Source organism: Eubalaena glacialis, chromosome X (genome assembly GCF_028564815.1).
Source record: "Eubalaena glacialis isolate mEubGla1 chromosome X, mEubGla1.1.hap2.+ XY, whole genome shotgun sequence".
NCBI classification, from domain to species: domain Eukaryota; kingdom Metazoa; phylum Chordata; class Mammalia; order Artiodactyla; family Balaenidae; genus Eubalaena; species Eubalaena glacialis.
In genome coordinates, this window is record NC_083736.1 from 2,323,022 (window position 1) to 2,344,330 (window position 21,309).

Consider the following 21,309-nt stretch of genomic DNA (forward strand, 5'->3'; position numbering starts at 1 on the left):
TGACCAGACGCCCATCTTCCTTCCATCATTTAAAATCAAGATGGGTCGTTATCTTTGGGCCGCCCGCCCTCCTTCTCTGGTCCACGTACCGATGTGTATGGCAAGGACGTTCCGTGCCGTGATGCTTGAATAGAAGCGCACGGTACCCCAAACGCACGACAGCCTCGCTGTGTTTTGTGGGCGAGCTTAGAACCCAGCCAGGGCTTTGCGGTTCTGACGGGGAAATGCGTTCTAGGGCAGGGGTCCCCAACCCCCAGGCCACGGTACTGGTCCGCGTCCTGTTAGGAACCGGGCCGCATAGCAGGAGATAAGCTGCTCCCCATGACTTCATCTGCCGCCCCCCATCACTCGCCATCGCTCGCATTACCACCTGAAGCCCACCATACACACACACCGTCCGTGGAAAAACTGTCTTCCACAAAACCGGTCCTCGGGGCCAAAAAGGTTGGGAACCGCTGTTCTAGGATCCTGACACCTGACTGGTGAACTTGTACACGGAACCTCTACGTAAACTGGTGACTTGCTGAGTTTCTCTGGGGCAGGGTGGATGGCCAGCCTAGCTAGAACTCATCCGGAAAGGCCTGGTATTCTGGGATTTCGGGGCCGAACTGAGCCCTTAAGAAGACGTGAAACGGTCAATCGTATCTAAGCAAGGGCACTACCATTTTCTACAGCTGTGAATTGGGTTGAAAAGGCAGGAGAAATATACATAAGCCTCTCTCTCCTCTGCTCCAATGCACACACACATGCGTACACACACACACCTGGAAGTCATCAGTGAGCTGCTAGGCAACTCCTTCTTTGCGTATCTTCTGTAACTGCTCCCACACACCCACCATCAGGATAAGCCTGCCCTGACGTATTCTCAACTCTGGAGAACAATGCATCACAAGGTTCCAAGGCAAGCTCACCGCAAGCCTCAGGAGCATCAGATAATGAACAACGCGAGGAGATGAGGACAGGACCCAGATGGGGTTAGGAGGGGGGAATGAGGTAACTTTCAGGGTGGAGCAAGTGAGCGGAGTGCGTCAGTCCCGGAAAACAGCGTGGCTGGACACCAGGTGAGTCGGGAAGGAGGCCAGGGTCACAGTCTCTCTTTCCGTCACCTGGGCTCCAGGGGAACTGCAATTTCACCCACGGGTAGGTCGACCGATATAGGAAGCAACTGAGGGTGAAGTGTCTATTATCCGGCTCCCAATTCCTCACACGTCAAGCCATTCTCGGATACCAGCTGGGTGTCCTGCAACTCAACTCAGTTCTGGTACTGTGCACCCAGAGTTAGCACCAGACCCCACGGGGTAAGGGCTCAGTCCCACAAGACCCCAACGGCAAGTGCAGGTGGCCACCTGTGCTTCTGACCGACCGGCTGCAGGCGGAAGGTTGCCATGACCTCTCCTTGGGTTTCATCTGCTAGAATGGCTCACAGAAGTCAGAGGAACATTTACGCACTAGATCACCGGTTTATTATAAGAGGACCTAACTCAGGAACAGTCAGATGGGACCGATGCAGAGGGTGAGATTTGGGGAGGGGGCAGGGGACCCCGACACCCTCTCCAGGCTGCACTCTCCCCAAATCTCTACATGTTCACCAACACGGAAGCTCTCTGAACCCTATCTTTTTGGGGTTTTACAGAGGCTTCATTACATAGGTCTGATTCACTCACTGGCCATTGGGAAGTGAACTCAACCTCCAGCCCCCCTCCGCTTCCCAAGGTCAGGGTGGGACTGACAGTTCCACCCTCTAATGGTTGGTTCCCCTGGTAACCAGCCCCCAGCCACAGGTGACCGGGGGCTTTCCAAGAGCCACCCCTTTAACCTAACAAAAGACCCCTTTATGGCTCTCAACACTTAGGAAATTTCAAGCGTTTTAGGAACTCTGTGCCAAGAACTGGGAAGAAGACCAAATAAATATTTCTTATGATAAATCACAGTACCACAATCTCAAATATCACAAACAAGGGACAGAGTGGGGAGAACTATACCGACCGATAAAGATGGATGAAGATGTTTGTTCCACAAATATCTAATGAAATCAAACAAAACTTCAACAAACCATCATACCTAAGAAAGCCACTGTATATTAAGCGGATAAGTCATTTTTACCTATGTAGATCACACGCAAAAGTGATCCGTCATCAGCGTGCTTAAGAAGCAATAGTTTTCAAATAAAGGCACCCATAACAAATAGAAATTATGGCTATAAAACAAACACAAATCCTGAGAGCCCTGATGCCACTTTCCTTCTCCAAATCACCAAAATCAAATAAATATCGAAAGGAAGAAAAAAATTCCTCCGATACATCTTTGCTTCAAAGCTCCACCAGTTAAGAGGTTTCTTATATGGAAAGAATTTGTAAAGAGCTGGGTATTATTAATGATCAGAACTAAACAAATATTCAAACGGTTCCTGACACCACGATTCCAAAAACAGTTACAGCCATCGCTTGGTGTCTGTGGCTGATAGGAGGGAGTCCACGTGACCACAGAGGAATTAAACTCTTGAGTTCAGAAAATCAGAAACAGGATAAACTGCATCAGCCAATCTGTTCATCCCGCCATTCTCATCAGCTGCAGGACACTGTCTTTTGCACCGAGTCTATAAAAATAATAAAAGTTTGAGGGCAGAACGCAAGGTTTATCACATCGCTACGAGAAAAGCACGCATGTAGTGGACCTAAAAGGCATGGGACCCACGGTTAGCATCACCGAGCAACATCTCCAATAACTCATGATCACCCGTCTTTATTGACCTCACCGCCCACTGGTTTTCTCTTTGTTTAGTGGATACATCTGGACAAGGACCCACTTCGGGGACTTCCCTGGCGGTCCGGTGGTTGAGACTTCGCCTTCCAATGCAGGGGGTGCGGGTTCAAGCCCTGGTCGGGGAACTAAGATCCCACATGCCTCGCAGCCAAAACACCAAAACACATAAAGCAGAAGCAATATTGTCACAAATTCAATAAAGACTTAAAAAATGGTCCACAAGAAAAAAAAAAAAAATCTTAAAAACAAAAAGGGACCCACTTTATACCCTGCAATGTCCTGTCTTGGACACACTGGAAAGGGCATCTCCCGTTTGGCCTGTCATGAGCCTTGTGGGAAGCAGGGGAACCGCCTCTAAACACCGAACACAGAAGGGGGGTGTGTCCCAGCAAGATGGGAAGGGTTGGCCAGGTGTATCTGTGGTCAAAGGAGGCTGGGGACAGACACACAGGGAAGTTGGAAACTGAGGCACCAAACCCTGGAGCTGTGGACGCACCGTAGAGAGTCTGCATTTTGTCGAGGGCAGGAAGGAAAGTCATTGATGGGACTGGAAAACAAAGGATGACAGTTGGGTTTTCATGTCAGAAAGAAGCCCCAGTCTCCAATCAAGAGTGGGTGAGCCCTGGGGAGGTGACGGAGATGAAAGAGAGGGGACCCAGATGAACAGGGGACCCAGATGAACCAAGGCGGACGGACTTGGGAGATGTGATTTGGAAGAGGAAAGGGCAGGCCTGGAAAAGATGAAAACTCTAACTCGAAAAGATACATGCACCCCTGTGTGCACAGCAGCACTATTCACTACAGCCAAGACATGGAAGCAACCGAAGTGTCCATCGACAGAGGATGGACAAAGAAGATGTGGTACATATACACAATGGAATACCACTGGGCCATGAAAAAGAATGAAACAATGTCACCTGCAGCAGCATGGATGGACCTGGAGATGATCATACTACGTGAAGTCAGTCAGACAGAGAAAGAAAAACGTTATACAATATCACTCATATGTGAAATCTAAAAAGTAATAGAAATGAATCTATATACAAAACAGAAACAGACTCACAGACACAGAAGCATGGATGGACCTAGAGATCATCATACTGAGTGAAGTAAGCCAGAAAGAGAAAGACAAATACCACATGATGTCACTTACATGCGGAATCTAAAATATGATACAAACGAACTCACTTACACAACAGAAATAGACTCACAGACACAGGAAACAAACTTATGGTTACCAAAGGGGAAGCGGGGGGAGGGATTAAAAACTAGGGGTTTGGGATTAACAGATACACACTACTATATACAAAATAACCAACAAGGACCTACTGTACAGCACAGGGAACTGTACTCAGTATCTTATAATAATCTATAATGGAAAAGAATAGGAAAAAAGTTTTATATAAATATATAAAACTGAATCACTTTGCTGTACACATGAAACGAGCACAATATTGTAAATCAACTATAGGTCAAAGAATTAAAAAAAAAAAAAAAGGAAGAGGAAAGGGTAGAAGCCCTGGTTAGAGTGAACACAGAAGCAAAGAAAAGGAAATCAAAAACAGTGCCCAGGGCTGGGGGGGGGACCCAGGAGCTGGAAGGGCCATTTGGGGGGAGTCCAAAGGAGGAACTGATTGGAGGTGTGGGGCAAAGAGGAAGCTCAAGAATTCCTTTCCAGCATGAGGACCCTGAACTGCCTGCAGAGACATCTGGGCAGAAGGGACCAGGCGCCAGTTGGGTGGATGAGTCTAGCTCGGAAGGAGCAGGTGTGAGTGAGAAGCTGAGCCTAGGAGTCTAGAGTGTCTAGTGTGCAGCAAGCGTGACCACAGTGCATGATTTTGGGAGCACGTGCACACAATCACGCACGTCCGTCCCCTGTACCACGTCCGCTCCCTGGTCCTCCCCACCTCTACCTTGCATGGCCCAGCTTCTCTCCAAGGAAAAGCTAAGAGACCTCCCTCCCTTTCTGTACGCCCTCACCCCTGCCCTGCCTCCTGGAACGCGTCCACCCAAAATGCCCAGGAGGGATCTCTATGAAGCAGAGTTAAAAACAGTGAGAGGCAAAAAAAAATGTGTACAATATGCTGTAAGGATGCCACACTCTGTGTGTGTGTGTGCGCATCCGCACAGAGCTCTTTAAGCACAGGGAGAAGGACAGAAGGCATCATACCGAACTGTCAACATGGTGACCTGGTGATGATGGAGGGACAAAGGAAGAAAGAAAAGGGAATGAGGCAAGCTGAGAAAAAAAAAGAAAAAAGAAGAGCAGAGAAGAGAAAATGCTTAAGCACTCTCCATGGGCAGGAAAGAGAATGAGATGTCGAAAATGCACTCAAGGAGTTGAAGCAGGGACTCAGACGTCTGTACACCTGTGTTCACAGCAGCATTACAACAGCCAAGAGGTGGAAGCAACCCAAGTGTCCATGGATGGATGATGGATATAAACAAATGTGTTCCAGTCACACAATGGAATATTACTCAGCCATGAAAAAGGAAGGAAATTGTGATACAGGCTACAATGTGGATGAACCTTGAGAACGTGATGCTCAGTGAGAGAAGCCAGACCCAAAAGGACACACAGTGTGTGATTCCACTCAGAGGAGGTCCCTAGAGTTGTCACACGCATCAAAAAGTAGATGGTGGGGCTGGGGGAGGGGGAGGGGGACGCAGTGTTTCATGGGCACCATGAGTTCCAATTTTGCAAGATGAAAAGGTTCTGGAGATGATGGCTGGGATGGCTGCACGATGTGGATGGACTTAATGTCACTGCATTATACACTTAAAAATGGTCAAGATGGCAGATGAATGGATAAAGAAGATGCGGCACATGTATACAATGGAATATTACTCAGCCATAAAAAGAAACGAAGTTGAGTTACTTGTAGTGAGGTGGATGGACCTAGAGTCTGTCATACAGAGTGAAGTAAGTCAGAAAGAGAAAAACAAATACCGTATGCTAACACATATATATGGAATCTAAAAAAAAAAAAAGGTCATCAAGAACCTAGGGGCAAGATGGGAATAAAGACACAGACCTACTAGAGAATGGACTTGAGGACACGGGGAGGGGGAAGGGTAAGCTGGGATGAAGTGAGAGAGTGGCATGGACTTATATACACTACCAAATGTAAAAAGGCTAGCTAGTGGGAAGCAGCCGCATAGCACAGGGAGATCAGCTCGGTGCTTTGTGTCCACCTAGAGGGGTGGGATAGGGAGGGTGGGAGGGAGGGAGATGCAAGAGGGAGGAGATATGGGGACGTATGTATATGTATAGCTGATTCACTTTGTTATAAAGCAGAAACTAACAGAGCATTGTAAAGCAATTATACTCCAATAAAGATGTTTAAAAAAAAAAGGTCAAGATGGTAAATTTTATGTGAGGTACATTTTACCACGATTAAAAAATTAAAATTGAAAAAATGTATTCAAGAGAACATATTAATCAATTATTCCATAAACAGCCAAAAAAAAAAAAAGTGGCCATCGTTGTCAATGACTAGGAACACAGCTGCAGAGACGTCAGCTCTGAGCTCAGAGAGGCACTTTCCACCTTTGATTATCGTCTTTTATTTGCAAAGTCTGCAGTGAGCACCTCCCCTATGGCATTTTAATTAACTTAAAAGTCAGCCTCATTTAGCTGGAGACACCTAACTTTAAAGTTGGTCACAATTTCTCCAGATGCTGCCGTAAAGCTGGACTTCTGCCATGAAAAGGAGAAAATGGAAAGCCACTCATGTCACCCTTTCTTGAGCCCCATCGCCCGGCTCAATCTGAGGTTCTGGAACATCCCTTCCACTTTCCGAACCGGCTCCATGGTAACCAGCAGCCCCCACCCCGCCCCGCCGAGGTGACCTGAACTTGTTTCGCTGTCCCCCACCCCAGGGTCCCCCTGTTGTGGTCCCCAGGGGTCCCAACACTCGGTGGCTCCATCTGATGTCTTCCCAAGGACGACCGCTCGCTCACTCTCTCTTCCGAGACGGCTCCCTGGAAATTGCCCCACCTGAAACGCTCTCTCCCGTCCAACTTCTCAGGTGTGTGCCAGGCCAGTACACCGCTGTGGAAGGCGGGGAGGGGGTGACCTCGTGCTCTGCCCTCGCACCCCAGTCCCCAGCTGAACGCACAGGGAAGCGCACCCTCCGAGGTACCCGGGCGCACAGTGTGTCCATCTAACCTCCCCAGAGGTGCCCTGGGGGCCCGTTCCCATCTCCTCCTCCTCCTCCTCTGACTTACACACCAGCATCAATGCTGGAGCTCCCACCCAAGTCCAGCCTTGCGTCCAAGCTGGACTCAGATTCCTCCCCATGTCCCAGCCTCTTGGCTGACCCGTGGCCCCTGCACCAAGAATTCCCCCCACCTGTCAGCCAACAAGTGCCTTCTCCTTCTGCGAGATTCTGCTGCAGCATCCTCCGCGGCTTAGGATCTCCCGCCCCGAAGGGCTGACGATTCCGTCCTTGCCAACCACGCTGGGATCTACCAGAGCCTCATCGGGAACTTCAGTTTCCCTCCATCAGGAGAATTCAAACCTCCCTGTTATAAGCATCCACCTTGCCCCACCCCCCAAAATGCAAAATGGACATGTCATTATGTTTGAACAAACAACAGAACAAGGAATTGGGAAGTGGCTGTGTTCCTTCTGTCACAGCTGTCCCTTGCAGGCGATGCTGAAAGAGGAAGGAGAGCTATTTCTGGACTTTTGCTTCTGAAACTCAAGTGCAGAGGGGTCAAGGGAACTCAGAACAGGGTGTTCTTTCCTCCTGAACTATCAGAAAAGCCAAGGAACAGTTTTACTAACTACCCGTCCCTGTGCCAATGGAGATGCACACCAGACTCAAGTCTGTGGGCAGGAAGAAAGACCTTGCCTTTAGGCTATGGGCTTGTCCTCTCCAGACTAAGACCCAAGTTCCTCTACGTGGAGACCCAAGCTGTCATTTCGCCAATAATGAGAAGGATGTGTCCCATGGGTGATGGACCTCTTGAGTTCTTTCATACCCAGACCTGTAGGGGAAAGCCAATGAAACACGGCTGGCTAGCTGGGTCTTCTACTGCACGATGAGTGACATGGCACTGGGACTGTCACTGAGTCCAAAGGCTCATCACCAAGGCTAAATGATGGAACTCCACGTGCAGGGGCTGGGACGGGAAAGTGAGAATGGACCCACACCCACCTAATCTCTCTGTGTGCCTCTGTCATAGGCGTTATCAACCAACAAGCCATCCATCATTCCACCCATCCATCCATCCGTCAACCTATCTATTCGTCTACCATCTGTGTATCCATCCATCCATCCATCCACCCACCCATCCATCCATCCATATCTACCTATCAATCTATTTATCACACTATCTCTTTCTATATCACCTGCCTATTCATCCTGTCTTCCTTTCTTCCTTCCATCCATCCACGCATTCTATCTATCTATCTATCTATCTATCTATCTATCTATCTATCTATCTATCTATCTATCTATCTATCTATCTGTCTATCTAGGCAGTGGTCTGTAATCAGGACTATTTCACTCCCTGGGACATTTTTTGTCAATGTCTAAAGACATTTTTTGTAATCACACCAGGGAGGGAGTGCTCCTGGCATTGAGTGGGTAGACACCACGGATGCTGTTAAACCTCCTCTACTACACAGAAGAGCCGCCACCACAAAGAATTTCCTGTCCCCAATGTCAGTGGTGCCCAGGTGAGAACCCCTGTCCTGGATCCCATCAACTCTAAGATGCCAGCAATTTCTATACGCACAAAGGGCGGGGAGCAGACACAGGGTCATGGTCTAGGAGCAGGACACAAGCCTTCCTCCCCGGGAAATCTTGACTGTGTCACAATCCTTCTACACTGAGTTTGTCAGCTCTTCTAAAATTATCTCTACGCTGGTTGAACTGGCCTTCAGGATGGCTTTATCCCAGAACAGAATGCATTCTCTGATGTGTATGTAATGAACGTCCTGGCCGACTTTCAAAAACGCAACCGGTAGCACTTCAAATACCGAACGCTGATAACACCGTGGGCGAACTTGCCAAATCGTTCAAGTGGGAGTTGAAACTTGAGTCTCTGTTCGGCGTGATACCCGGGATCATCAGTATTCCATGTGGCTTCATGTGAACGCAAGTAAGGCTCACTCAACGCTTCTGGATAGTATGAAAGGCAGATGTTGGGAGAAGCAACTCATTTCCAAGAGAAACTGCACAGCTGGGGGGATTCGATACCTGCTTCCCTCGTGGTCTCTCCCCACTAAATCTGGTGCTCTATCCAGTGGCCCTGGGCACCCTACTCCCCCCCGTTCACGGGGCTGGTCAGATACAGCGCTCTCCCCCTGTTACGTGTGGGGCACCTCTAGAGCCTGCTGACCCTGGATCAATTTAATCCCAGTTTTCAAACACCGCCGGGTCCCTCAAGTGACAACGCACAGAAAACTTCCAAAGGCTACAAGTACTTTATAATAAGACCCCCGTGCACTGAAAGACCTGCACTTAGCAAGTCACTAAGTAGTAGTGTCCACCCCAAAATCTATATGCTGAAGTCCTAACCCCCAGGACCTCAGCATGTGGCTGGATTTAGAGATGGCATCTTTAAAAAGGGGATGAAGGTGAAATGAGGTCACTAGGGTGGGTCCTGATCCCGTAGGACTGGGGTCCTTATAGGAAGACGAGGCCAGGACACAGACACGCAGAGGGACAGCCTTGTGGACTAAAGGACCAGGAAAAATTCCTGCCTCTTGGCCACAGCACAGCTGGACCTGACATATAAAAAGACCACATTCAGGTGTGCCTGCACCCAGTGGGCTGTATGGCAACAGGAATATCAAGGTAGCAAAGAGCCTGTCAGAATATGGGGCTACCGCAGTGCAGAGAGATCACACTCTTGAAAAGAGAAAACCCGATTTAGATAACCTGGGGTCAAATTCCATCCCACTGAAACTAGGGCTTACAGCCTTGGTGATGGAAACAATTTAGGTACTTATCCAAAAGCAAGGAACATCGGAATACAGAATCTGTGTCCCTCTGGACTCGGCAATCTACTCTACCTGATGAGGAAACCGCCTGATTAGCTGTCCAGGAGTAAAGGAAGCAGAGTTATCTGACTAAAGCTCTGTTTTTCATGCTCCTTCTTTTCCCTATTCCCTTTTAACTTCCCAAAGCTCAAGGATTCTATCCTGGGGACTCCTCTGACATACTTAGAAAGCATCCCCAGAGCCCATCACCTAGGCTGGTCCCCACTCCAGGAGACGACGGGGTGTGTGTTACTTTGCTGGGGCTGCCGTAACAAAAGACCACAAACTGCGTGGCTTAAACAACAGAAATGCATCCTCTCGTAGTTCTGGAGGCTAGAAGTCCAAGATCAGGGTGTTTGGGGGTGGTTCCTTCTAGAATCTCCAGGGAAGGATCCATCCGAGTTTCTTCTATAGCTTCTGGTGGTTGCCAGCAATCGTTGGGGTTCCTTAGCTTGTGGCCGCATCACCCCCAATCTCCACCTCTGTCTTCACGTGGCCTTCTCCTCTCTGTGTGCCTTTGTGCGTCTTCTCCGCTTGTTACAAGGACACCCATCACATCGGATGAAGAACCCACCTTACTCCTATTAGACCTCGACCTACATCTTGATTACACCTACAAAGAAAGACCCAACTTCCAAATAAGGTCACATTCACAGGTACTGGGGGTCAGGACATCAACGTATCTTTTGCGGGGTGGGGGGGGGCGGGGGGGGACGACACATAACTCAACCTACAACAGGGTGGAGTTCCCAGAATGGAAGCCATCCCCCAAGATTCCCTATAGCATCACACTAATGTTTCCAGGGGGACGTGCCTGATCCCAGAAAATACGCGATGAGGTGAACTCAGCATCCCCGCCGGGCGCTCGGCGGCAGCCCCGCCAGGCGCTCGGCGGCACGCCCACCGCCCACGCACAGCCCCGGAAAGCGCTTCTCCCACTGGCTTCTTCCCTATTCTCCAAACTTGTGTCTTCTCAACACCCATGTCTCAGACTTTTCGTTTTCACCATCAATTCCATCTGCTTTTCTTCCATGTTCTCCTAATTTCACCGCAGACACATAACAGATCACGCCACTTGGTTTCCAGAGCGAACCGGAACCCAGCGGCCAGGTGCCCCGTCTTCCTGGGAAAACTCAGACACAAAGCACCCTCGGGGACACACCCTGGGGTTCCGGCTGGAGACTTCCTGTATTTGGTAAAAGCCCAAGACCATTCTCCTAAATCACGTGAGAATGACTTGGCAACAGATAAAGGAATCCACATCTCCTTCATAAAATGTGTACTGAAAACCCTAGCAAACTGAAGTCTTCACCCAGAATCACTATTTCAGTTTCTAGAAGAGACACCAGAAGTAGAAGCTTTTCCTCTCTCCAGAAGAAGATCTACACGCATGAGATTTCCACCCATCTTCCCACCACTTCCCAGCGAAGAGGAGACTCAGACTGAACAGGGAGGCGAGGGGGCGCCGCTGCGCCCGCTAGCTTTTTTTTGTTTCGATTTTAATGACTCAACAGCATGAGACTCTACTGACCCGTCCACACGGGCCCAACACGGCCTTTGGGCTGGGCTTCATAAAAGGAAAGTAAGACAAGAAGTCAGCTGCTTCCCTTCTGTCACCCACCAAACATGCCACCCGTCCCTGCTCCGGGTGACACGCTGTTTCGGGCCCTGGGGACACTGCTCCAGGTGGCTGTCAGTTGACAGGTGTTATCGCCCTGCCCTGGGGCACACGCAAGATGCTCCAGGAGCAGGGTGGAGGCGCCTGTCTCTGTGTACAGGCAGGTGTATTGCAGAAGAAAGGCAGGTGAAGGAGGCACCACAGGGGGGCGGGTGGCCCTGGGGTGACAACATGGATGGCAACTCCCACCTTCTACTGCAGGTCACTTTCCTGGGATGATGGAGGGAAGAGCGTCTGAAAAGAGACGGAGCCAGAGGCAGAGCCAGAGGCAAAGCCAGAGCCAGGGGCAAAGCCAGAGCCATTTCTAGGACACTGAGCCCCTGGGGTCATTCCCTGCGGATTTGTCAGCAGAGACGCAGATCATCGGAGGGTCCTGCGGGTGGAGGGATCACTACGGCTGTAGTTAAAGCAAAGAACGCCTTGAAAGAGGCAAGTCTGGGAGGCCAAGAACAGCTGGGCACTCAGGCCAGAGAGGGGGGCCCGCACCAGGCTGGGCTGGGAGGGGTCGGGGGCTGAGAAGGGGCGTGAGGAAGGTGGGGGAGGAGGTGGGAAGCGGTGGAAGGCCCCCGGGGATGGGGACGGAGAGCCCTCTGTGGACGCCCACACCTGTGGCCCCTGAGTGGGAAACGGCCTTACCCTCCGCCAGCAAAGAGCGTGGCAGAAAGAGGGATCCATTCGGTCCATATTGGGCACCTTCAACTGGAAGGTTCTATGAGGCATCTACATGGTGACACTGAACGGTCAACTAGAAACCCAAGAAAGGATGTGAGTGAGTAGAGGCGAGCCGGTGACTGAGGTCCCAGGAAAACCGACTGGTCAGGCTGCCCAGGGAGCTGGGGCTGGGAGGAGGGGACAGAGCCTCTGGCGGGGCCCCAGGTGCCCCCGGGGACGCGCGGCTGGTGCAGGGGGGCGGAGCCAGGCGTCCCACCCTGGGCAGGCACTTGTGGGAACGGCGCCTTTCCCCGCGAGATCGGGAGCTGAGATGTCTCAGGAAAGTGTGACCCGCCGTGACCGCACTCCATCCCGCCTCGCGCAGGAAAATCCACCCGGGGTCCGGGAGAAGGGCACTCACAGCTTGACCAGGAAGGGGTGGCTGACTTCCTTCAGCACGGATTTCTCGTTGTGGACGTGCTGCTCCTGCTTCAGGCGGATGACATCCGGGATGCTCATCACCTTCAGGGCGAAGAAATGCGTGCTCTTCTTCTCGCGGACCAGCTGCACGCGGCCGAACGTCCCTGTACCTGCAGTGGGGAGAGGCGGTGTCAGCACCCACGGCCCCCGGGACGGGAGACCAGCATCCCGGCGGCTCGGACAACTCAGTACCGGGCGATACACCTGGTGCGAGGGCTGGGTGACAGGCACCTGTCTGGAACGGTCAGTTGAATTGATACACACACAGGATCACTTGCCCCCAAACTGTTCTTTAATAGGGGCGACTGGCCATCCTTTCTGCAAATGAGTCATCCCAGAGAAAACACACACACAAACACACACAGGGAAAGGCAGAACGGAAAAGGATGCTAAATACACTCCTTCAATGTGTCTTTTTCTTTAGGTTTTCTAAATCAAGACAAGACATAGAAAATAAACTTACGGTTACCAGAGGGGATAGCAGGGGGTGGGGAGAGATAAATTAGGAGTTCGGGGTTAGCAAATACACACTACTATATATAAAACAGGTGAACAACAAGGACCTACTGTATAGCACGGGGAACTCTACTCAACATCTTATAATAACCTATAATAGGAAAGAATCTGAAAAAGAATAGATGTGCATATATATAACCGAATCACTTTGCTGTACACCTGAAGCTAACACAACATTGTGAATTAACTCTACTTCAATTTAAAAAATTGGATTAAAAAATAAATCAGAAGATAACTCTTTCCATGAAAAACTTGTGAGTATCCCTGCCAGGTTCCTATTTAACCCACGAAGCCCTGTATGAGAGGCTAATAAACTCAAAACTGTAGTACACATGTTGGTGATTGCCACCGTCCTGTTAAAAAAAAAAAAAAAAAGGCTAATTGTAATACAGCCCTCCTCACAAGCTTCTTCCTTTAACCCATTAATGCCAGCTAAACGCACTTAGTGTTTCTGTTAAAACTTGCCAAGGGTTAGAATCAAGTGATGCAGATACTAACAGAAAAATTTAAAAAGTGCAACCACTACAAACATGAAAGGAAATCAACAGTATAAATATAAAAGGAAATCAAACCCTCCTCATCCCCTGAGCCTCACTGTGGGGTGGGGTCCAGCTGCTACCCCTCCCCCAGGCCTGCAATCACTTAAGGGACCTCTGAGACTAAAGATCCAAAGGAATTTTATCTACGGCCAGAGAAAAGGTAAAGTTGGGAGCAGAAAAATGACATCTGTACGTGTGAGCCTCTGAAAGCTTATCCAAGACGGCTGTCCTTTCTGCCCCTGTTTATCGAAGAAATAACGCAGAGGAAGGGCTCTCCCAGGGGAAGAAGGTGTGGAAAACGGCCAACGAATTGGGGCTCCCTGGCTGGAAAAATGGTAATCAACATGATGAGAAAGCAGGACAAAAGGAATTCAAGGATGGCTCGAAGAGGAAGAAGACCTTCAACACAACCATACGGCCACCTTCTCCTCTTTCATAGAATTGGGAATGCCATTTATGGCACATGGTAACATGGAGAGGAAAACAAAGTTACACCTAAGCAATACATTTGCGGGGAGGGCATTTTCTACAAATTAAAATTCTCAAGCTGCAAAATAAGTAAGTACATCTACTGGCTTACGCAGCTGGGGTGAGAGACATTGATAAGTCACCTTGGCTTTTAAAGGAAGTTCCCAATTGTGAATATTTTATTATTGCGGAAGTAGAAAGTGATGTACAAACATGAAGGAAAGAAACTGTGCCAGAAGAAGCAAATGATGAGCCCCAATACATTTTTTAAAAGTACATCCTCATCAAAAGATAATTCAGGAGTAAAAACAGAACTGTATCACAGTTAGGCAGTGCCGTGTTGACAAAGTTCTGTGGAATCAGATCAACACAGAGAGGCATGTAGGGAAAGGGCTCTGAGGAGAGTGAACTGATACAGTTTAGGTGTTTTCATGAGAACGCTGGTGTTTCCGTTTGGTAAAGGGCGCATGAGTGGGAACCGAGGACGTGCGCATGGCATCTAGTGCAAGTTTTGCCTTTGATTTGATCTATGAACTCAAGGCAAACAAATTAACCCATTTGGACTCATATTGTTTTCATCTCTCTGATAGAACAGGTAGATTACTATATAAACGTATCAATTGTCTCGCCACACGCTAAAATTCTAATGATGAAAAGAAAGACAACACAGCTATGACTCAACAGATTTTTTTTTTTTTACATTTCTGCCCGCAACATCTTTTAAGCTTGCTCTGAGCTGTGTGTGCCGTAAACACTGAGAATCAAAGCAGAGTGCCTGCAGTTCAGAGACGGGGGAAGTCCCTCAGCACCGCAGTCAGATTACAGGAGGATATAGAGACACCACCTTGTCAAAGGTAGATGAAACCAGCACGCTGTAATTTTTAAGTTGATCGGCTTTAAAGCACTGAAGACAAAAACAACATTCAATGGTGCTGGTATGAAGTTGTTATTGCAGTAGAAAGAAAAAGGACAAACAGCTTTTCCTGCTTGGTGCTGGCAGGCTCTCCAATATACATCCCCAGCTCTCAATATCTCCCATTAGACAGTAGAAAAGTCCGTCTTTTAGCTTTGTTGCAGGTAAGGATGGTTACATGACCCACCTCTGCCCAATAAGAGACGAAATGGAATATTCTTCAGCGTAAAAATGAAGGAAATCCTTGTTGATTCTCTATTTTATATATAGTAGTGTGTGTATGTTAATTCCAAGCTCCTGATTTATCCCTCCCCCTCACGTTTCCCCTTTGGTAACCGTAAGTTTGTTTTCGAAATCTGTGAGTCTGTTTCCGTTTTGTAAGTAAGTTCATTTATATCATTTTTAACTAGATGCCACAGATGAGTGACAGCATAGGATCTTTGTCTAACTTACTTCACTCAGTGTGATAATCAACTACACTCCAATAAAATGAAAAAACGAAGGAAATTCTGCCACTTGGGACATCACGGATGAGCCTTGAGAGCATTACGCTAAGTGAAATAAGGCCAACAGAGAAAAACACACACTGTATGATCTCACATATATGAGGAATCTAAAAAAAGGCAAACTCATAGAAACAGAGTCGACCGTGGTCGCCAGAGGTGAGGGGTGAGCGATGGGGGGAATGGATGAAGGGGGTTAAAAGGTACAAGGTTACAGTTACAAAATAAGTAAGTCCTGGGGATGTCAAGTACGGCAAGGTGACTACAGTTAGTAACACTGTATTGTTTTGTTTTGTTTTTTAACACTGTATTGTTTACCTGAAAGCCGCTAAGAGAGTAGATCTTAAAAGTTCTCATCACAAGAAAAAAATGTGTAACTATGTAAGGTGATGGATGTTACCTAGACAAAGTGTGGCGATCACTTTGCAACATATACGAATATCCCATCTTTGTGCTGCACACCCAACACTAATACAATGTTATACGTCAAACACATCTCAATAAAACGGGGGTGGAAAAAAAAACTATTTCTCAACGACACTCCAATAAAAATTTAAAAAATAAAGGGGTCACCTTGAACACAAGGTATCTCTTTACTGTGAAGTCACAACGGGGGGGGGGGGGAAAGAACTGCAGAGTGCGGTGTGGGGAAGTGCAGAAAATGCATTTCGCGTGGTCAGAAGGGACTGACCTGCCCTCTTCCTCAGCCCCAAACCCACAGACTGTCCCGAGAGGAGGGAGGTCACAGAGGGACCACGGGAAAGCCTTTGCCCTGCAGACTCCAGGTAAAAAAAGCGACGGCCTTATTTTGTCTTTGAAAACCCATAATGTAAATGAAGCAGATGGAAAATCAAAGAAACTAGGATTTAAGTTTGTGTGGGTCATTTTAAGTTTCCTGGAACTGAAAACACCTGGGGAAAATCCATACAGAATGAGGACAGTAAGAGTAACGTGGGGGCTTCCCTGGTGGCGAGAGTCTGCCTGCCAATGCAGGGGACACGGGTTCGAGCCCTGGTCTGGGAAGATCCCACATGCCGCAGAGCAACTGGGCCCGTGAGCCACAACTACTGAGCCTGCGCGTCTGGAGCCTGTGCTCCGCAACAAGAGAGGCCGCGATAATGAGAGGCCCGCGCACCGCGATGAAGGGTGGTCCCCGCTTGCCACAACTAGAGAAAGCCCTCGCACAGAAACGAAGACCCAGCACAGCCATAAATAAATAAATAAATAGATAGATAGATAAATAAAAAGAGTAACGTGGAGTGCCAGGTAATTACAAAAGGAGAAAATGTAAACCACTCTGGGTTTTATTTCGGGGTCTGGGGGGTCAGAGGGGTAATGACAGAAATGATAGGGGGGCCACTCCCTCTGACTTCACCCTCCATCCCCCTCTGGTCTCCCCCCTTTTCCCGCAGCATGTCCTACAGAAAAAATCCACTAATGGACCAACACGCCAGAAAGCTGACACCGCTCATCTGGACCCCTACTCAACCTCTGTGCTGGGAGGGGACCCACAGTGGGCCTGGTCCTGTTTGGGTCACCTACACACAGTCTTTCTAACTCTCCTCCCACCAGTTGAGGGTTGAATTGTGTCCCCCAAGAGATAGATTCAATTCCTAACCCTGGAACCTGGGAACAGGAGCTTATTTGGAAACAGGGTCTTTGCAGAGGTGATGAAGTGAAAGGTCTGAGATGAGGTCCTCCTGGATGAGGGTGAGCCCTAAATCCAATGACAGGTCCTTCCAAGAGACAGAAGAGGAGAGACACAGACACAGAGGAGAAGCCACGTGAAAGTGAAGGCAGAGATGGGAGGAATGGGGCCATGAGCCCAGGGACGCCTGGAGCCCCCAGAAGCTCGAAGAGGCAGGAAGGACCCTCCCTGGAGCCTCTGGAGGGAGCTTGGCCCTGAGACACCTTCATGTCAGACGTCTGGTCTCCAGGATTCAGAGAGGATGAATGCCTATGGTTTTAAGCTTCCCAGTTTGGCGGTAATTTGTTATGGCAGCTCCAGGGGTACAAATTCAACCAAGCAATGCAAGGATTCTTCTAGCATCCTTATTATTTAATCACCTAATACTATGTGTTCATGTTTTTGCATACAGAACCCAACAGGATTTTTACTTATCTTCCTGTCTGAGAACACGTTTGGAAATGAAAACTTACATTTTTCAAATACCCCAACAGGGATCTGCTCAAGTCTTTTGATACACTGATGTGGTTTGGGAAATCTGGGGAAATTTAAAGGCCAACACTGAGGACACCACACTCAATTGTCTTTGTCCAGATAGTTGATGAGGAGACACTCCAGGGAAACAATTAGAATTCATAAAAAGAAAAGCCAGTCTGTTCTGGAAAAGTGATGAACTTTCCAAAAGCTTATCAAAAGAAGCATGCAAACCATGAGCCTGCTCCAAGAGAGAACAGGAAGATAGCTAATAATAGCAACATTTTCTGGGCAAAGGAAACATTGCTGGGTTTCTGCTCCGGTGGGGTAAGCCCCTTGGGTGTCCTCACCAGGCACACGCCCCTGCCAGAAAGGGGAATTTCTCTTGGAGACTCTGAAACAGGAAGTTTCACCAGAAAGACAGCCAAATTCCACATTCCCTTTTATGAATTGCATTTGTATCTCATGTTTTAATTACTGGAAGTGAGAAGATTCCTCCTCTTACAAAGGATTTTGTAAAAGTGTATATGCATAGTGTCTCCTGCGAAAAATGGACATAATTAAGCTTACTGTTATGACACAGAAGTCTGGCTTCCCAATGACTATTTTTTTTATCCTTGAGACTGCAGCAATCAAATGAAATATGCAATACCCTTCTATCTTTTTCTAGATACCTCTGACAAAATTTAACCTTGAAGAAACACCCTGCTTTTTTATTACTTTACATCGTGGAGACCATCGGCAGTGACGTTATCTTACACACTTCCGTCTTGTGCTTTAAGGAAAAAAGACTCCACAAGAAAGGACGTATCCACTCTTTGATGATGAAAGGGGTAGAAACAAACCCTTTGAGGACATGTTTAAGGAGAACATTTATTTCACAAATAAAGGAAAAGACAACTTGAAATAACAGGACCATTATAACAACCCGCAGAGCAGAATCAAGATAGAAATTCCACCAAGGTAGAAATTAGCAAAGATTGGTTAAATGTGCAAAGGGAGTCCTGTACATAAAAACCGTATTTCCTGTGTTCTGTTGAAAATTAGGGAACTGAACCATTTTTTAATCTGACGAGAAATCACTTTTTCTTTTCTTCCTGTTTCAGAGATTCAGAAATAGTACTGGTTCCCTAAAAATGACTGAGTTCATGCTTTGAAGGGTCTGCTCTAAATAGGATGAAGTCTGGGGGGAGGGATAAATTGGGAGATTGGGATTGACATATACACACTACTATATATAAAATAGATAACTAAAAAAGTCCTACTGTATAGCACAGGGAGCTCTACTCAATACTCTGTAATGGCCTATATGGGAAAAGAATCTAAAAAAGATATATGTATATGTATTACTGAATCACTTTGCTATACACCTGAAACTAACACAACATTGTAAATCAACTCTACTCCCATAAAAATGTCAAACAATAAATCAATAAACAGGATGAAGTCTCGTCCACACAGCAAGGGAGGGGCAGTTATTCGATTATGCAAACAATTCTTAAACACACACACACACTTTCCATGCTGGGTCCATGCTGGGGATGAAACAATTCTGAACAGGAGGTGCCACGGCTGCGGGGATGGATTCGGGGGTCTGAGATGTCAAGACCTGTCTTTCACATTTGTGGGCCGAATCCAGCAATGAAACGCATCAGCTTCATCCTTCTAATCCATTCTTTACCCGAAGATCCCAGGGTGGCCTCCCGGGTGTTACCTTCTTACAACGGATAAGCACCTTTTGGACCCAAAATCAAAGCTCAGATTTCGTGCAGAAAGCCTTTCAATTACCTCCACTGTTACCCAAAGAAGGCCCACTCGGGAGATCCTATAAAGCCAGTTCTTGGTTTTAACTTCGTCCTTTGTTTACGGAGGATGTTATCACTGGGGGTCCCAGAGGAGGGCACGTGGGGACTCCCCTCTGTGGACTATTCTACAACTTCTCCTGCGTCTTCAACTACTGAATTAATCATCTTAAACTATTTCATAATAAAAAGTTCTTTTAAAAAATCGCGTCTGTCGTACACCCTAGAGGATCCTATGCCCCACGTGACCATCTTCAAGAAGCCCTGTGTCCGAAATCCATAGATTCCAGATTTGACCAGAGACACTTTGCTAAAGGCATCGGTAGAGAAGGACCGATTGTACCAGCTCACCTGCCTTCTTTTTCTTAACCTGACTGTATCCCCCCCACCCCTGTCAAAAACAGGAAGGAACGGATACACAGATACGTGGACGGATAGAAAGAATGGAGAGATGGATGAAGGATAGACAGATGACAGATAGATATGGGCTTTGTAAGCCTATTTCCCAAAGAGGAGATAAAACTTCATCACGATCCGCCTGACAATTACCTGTAATCTCCATCTTCATTTAGTTAACAGCCGACGCAACTTTAGGACAGTCCAAACCACTCCGTCAAACCTTAAAGCACAGAGAGCTGGGAAGAGGATTAAATACACCCGTCAACCGGCTTCTGACGTCAAGAAACCTCACTCCCGAAGACTCCTGGGATCTGGATGCCAACTAATTTCAACTCACTTCCCACAGCTGTCTGATAGAGAGAAACCTTTTTTTGTTTAATATTTATTTTAGTTATTTTATTTTTGGCTGCGTCGGGTCTTAGTTGTGGCATGTGGCGGGCTCCTTCGCTGCGGCGTGCGGGCCTCTCTCTAGTTGTGGCACGAGGGCTCAGTAGTTGTGGTGCCAGGCTTAAGTTGCTCCGCGGCATGGGGGATCTTAGTTCCCCAACCAGGGTCGAACCCACGTCCCCTGGATTGGAAGGCGGATTCTTAACCACTGGACCACCAGGGAAGTCCAGAGAAAACTATTTTTTTTAATGGAACTATAGATAATTTACAATGCTGTTAGTTCCAGTTTACAGCAAGTGATTCAGTTCTTTATATATATATATATATATATATATATATATATATATATATATATTTTTTTTTTTTTTTTTCAGATTCTTTTCCATTATAGGTTATTACAAGATATTGAGTACAGTTCCCTGTGCTCTACAGTAGGTCCTTGTTGTTTATCTGTTTTATATATAGTAGTGTGTACCCGTTAATCCCAAACTCCTAATTTATCTCTCCCTCCCAAGACCCACTCTCCCCTTCGGTAACCATAAGTTTGTTAGAGGTAAAGCTTTTTCAGGGGAGCATCTCATGATCACAAAGAAACCAACTGCAAGAGTTCTTAGTATGTATCCACCCCATCCTGAAACAGTCTGCACCCGCCCCTCGTATATTGAGCATGATCATACCCCAACGATAACGACGATTTTTCAATACCTGTTTACACTGGTAGGAAGGGAGGTGGGCTGAGAAAGAGCTGACCCAACCACCTCTCATGAAAGACCTGCCTTACTGGCCATCCCACCCCCTGCATCCTCCACTTCTTTGTAACCTGCCATCTCTCTTGAAGCTACGATGCTCAGTGTGCCTTCCACTGGGGTATCCCAGATGCTAACAACACAGAACCAGGCACGGCCAAGGGGAGAGAGAGTGCGGGTGGAGGAGCCCCAACCTTCCCTGAAATGCAGGAGAAAAGACAGCCGACAGGCCAGTGTTGGGTGGAAAACTTCCACAGGAGCAGAGCTTCCAAGAAAGGACGGCATCTCTTCCCTGTGGCACCGGGA

General features: G+C 47.8%; 1 protein-coding gene across 1 annotated transcript in view; it reads right to left on the minus strand.

The window, feature by feature from the left end:
- LOC133082206 (cAMP-dependent protein kinase catalytic subunit PRKX) overlaps positions 1-21,309 on the minus strand; it is an 82,146-nt gene that overhangs the window by 34,553 nt on the left and 26,284 nt on the right. The window contains exon 2 of the mRNA XM_061178698.1: positions 12,511-12,679. Within this exon, the coding sequence (XP_061034681.1) occupies positions 12,511-12,679 (169 nt within the window). The remainder of the gene's footprint in view (positions 1-12,510; positions 12,680-21,309) is intronic.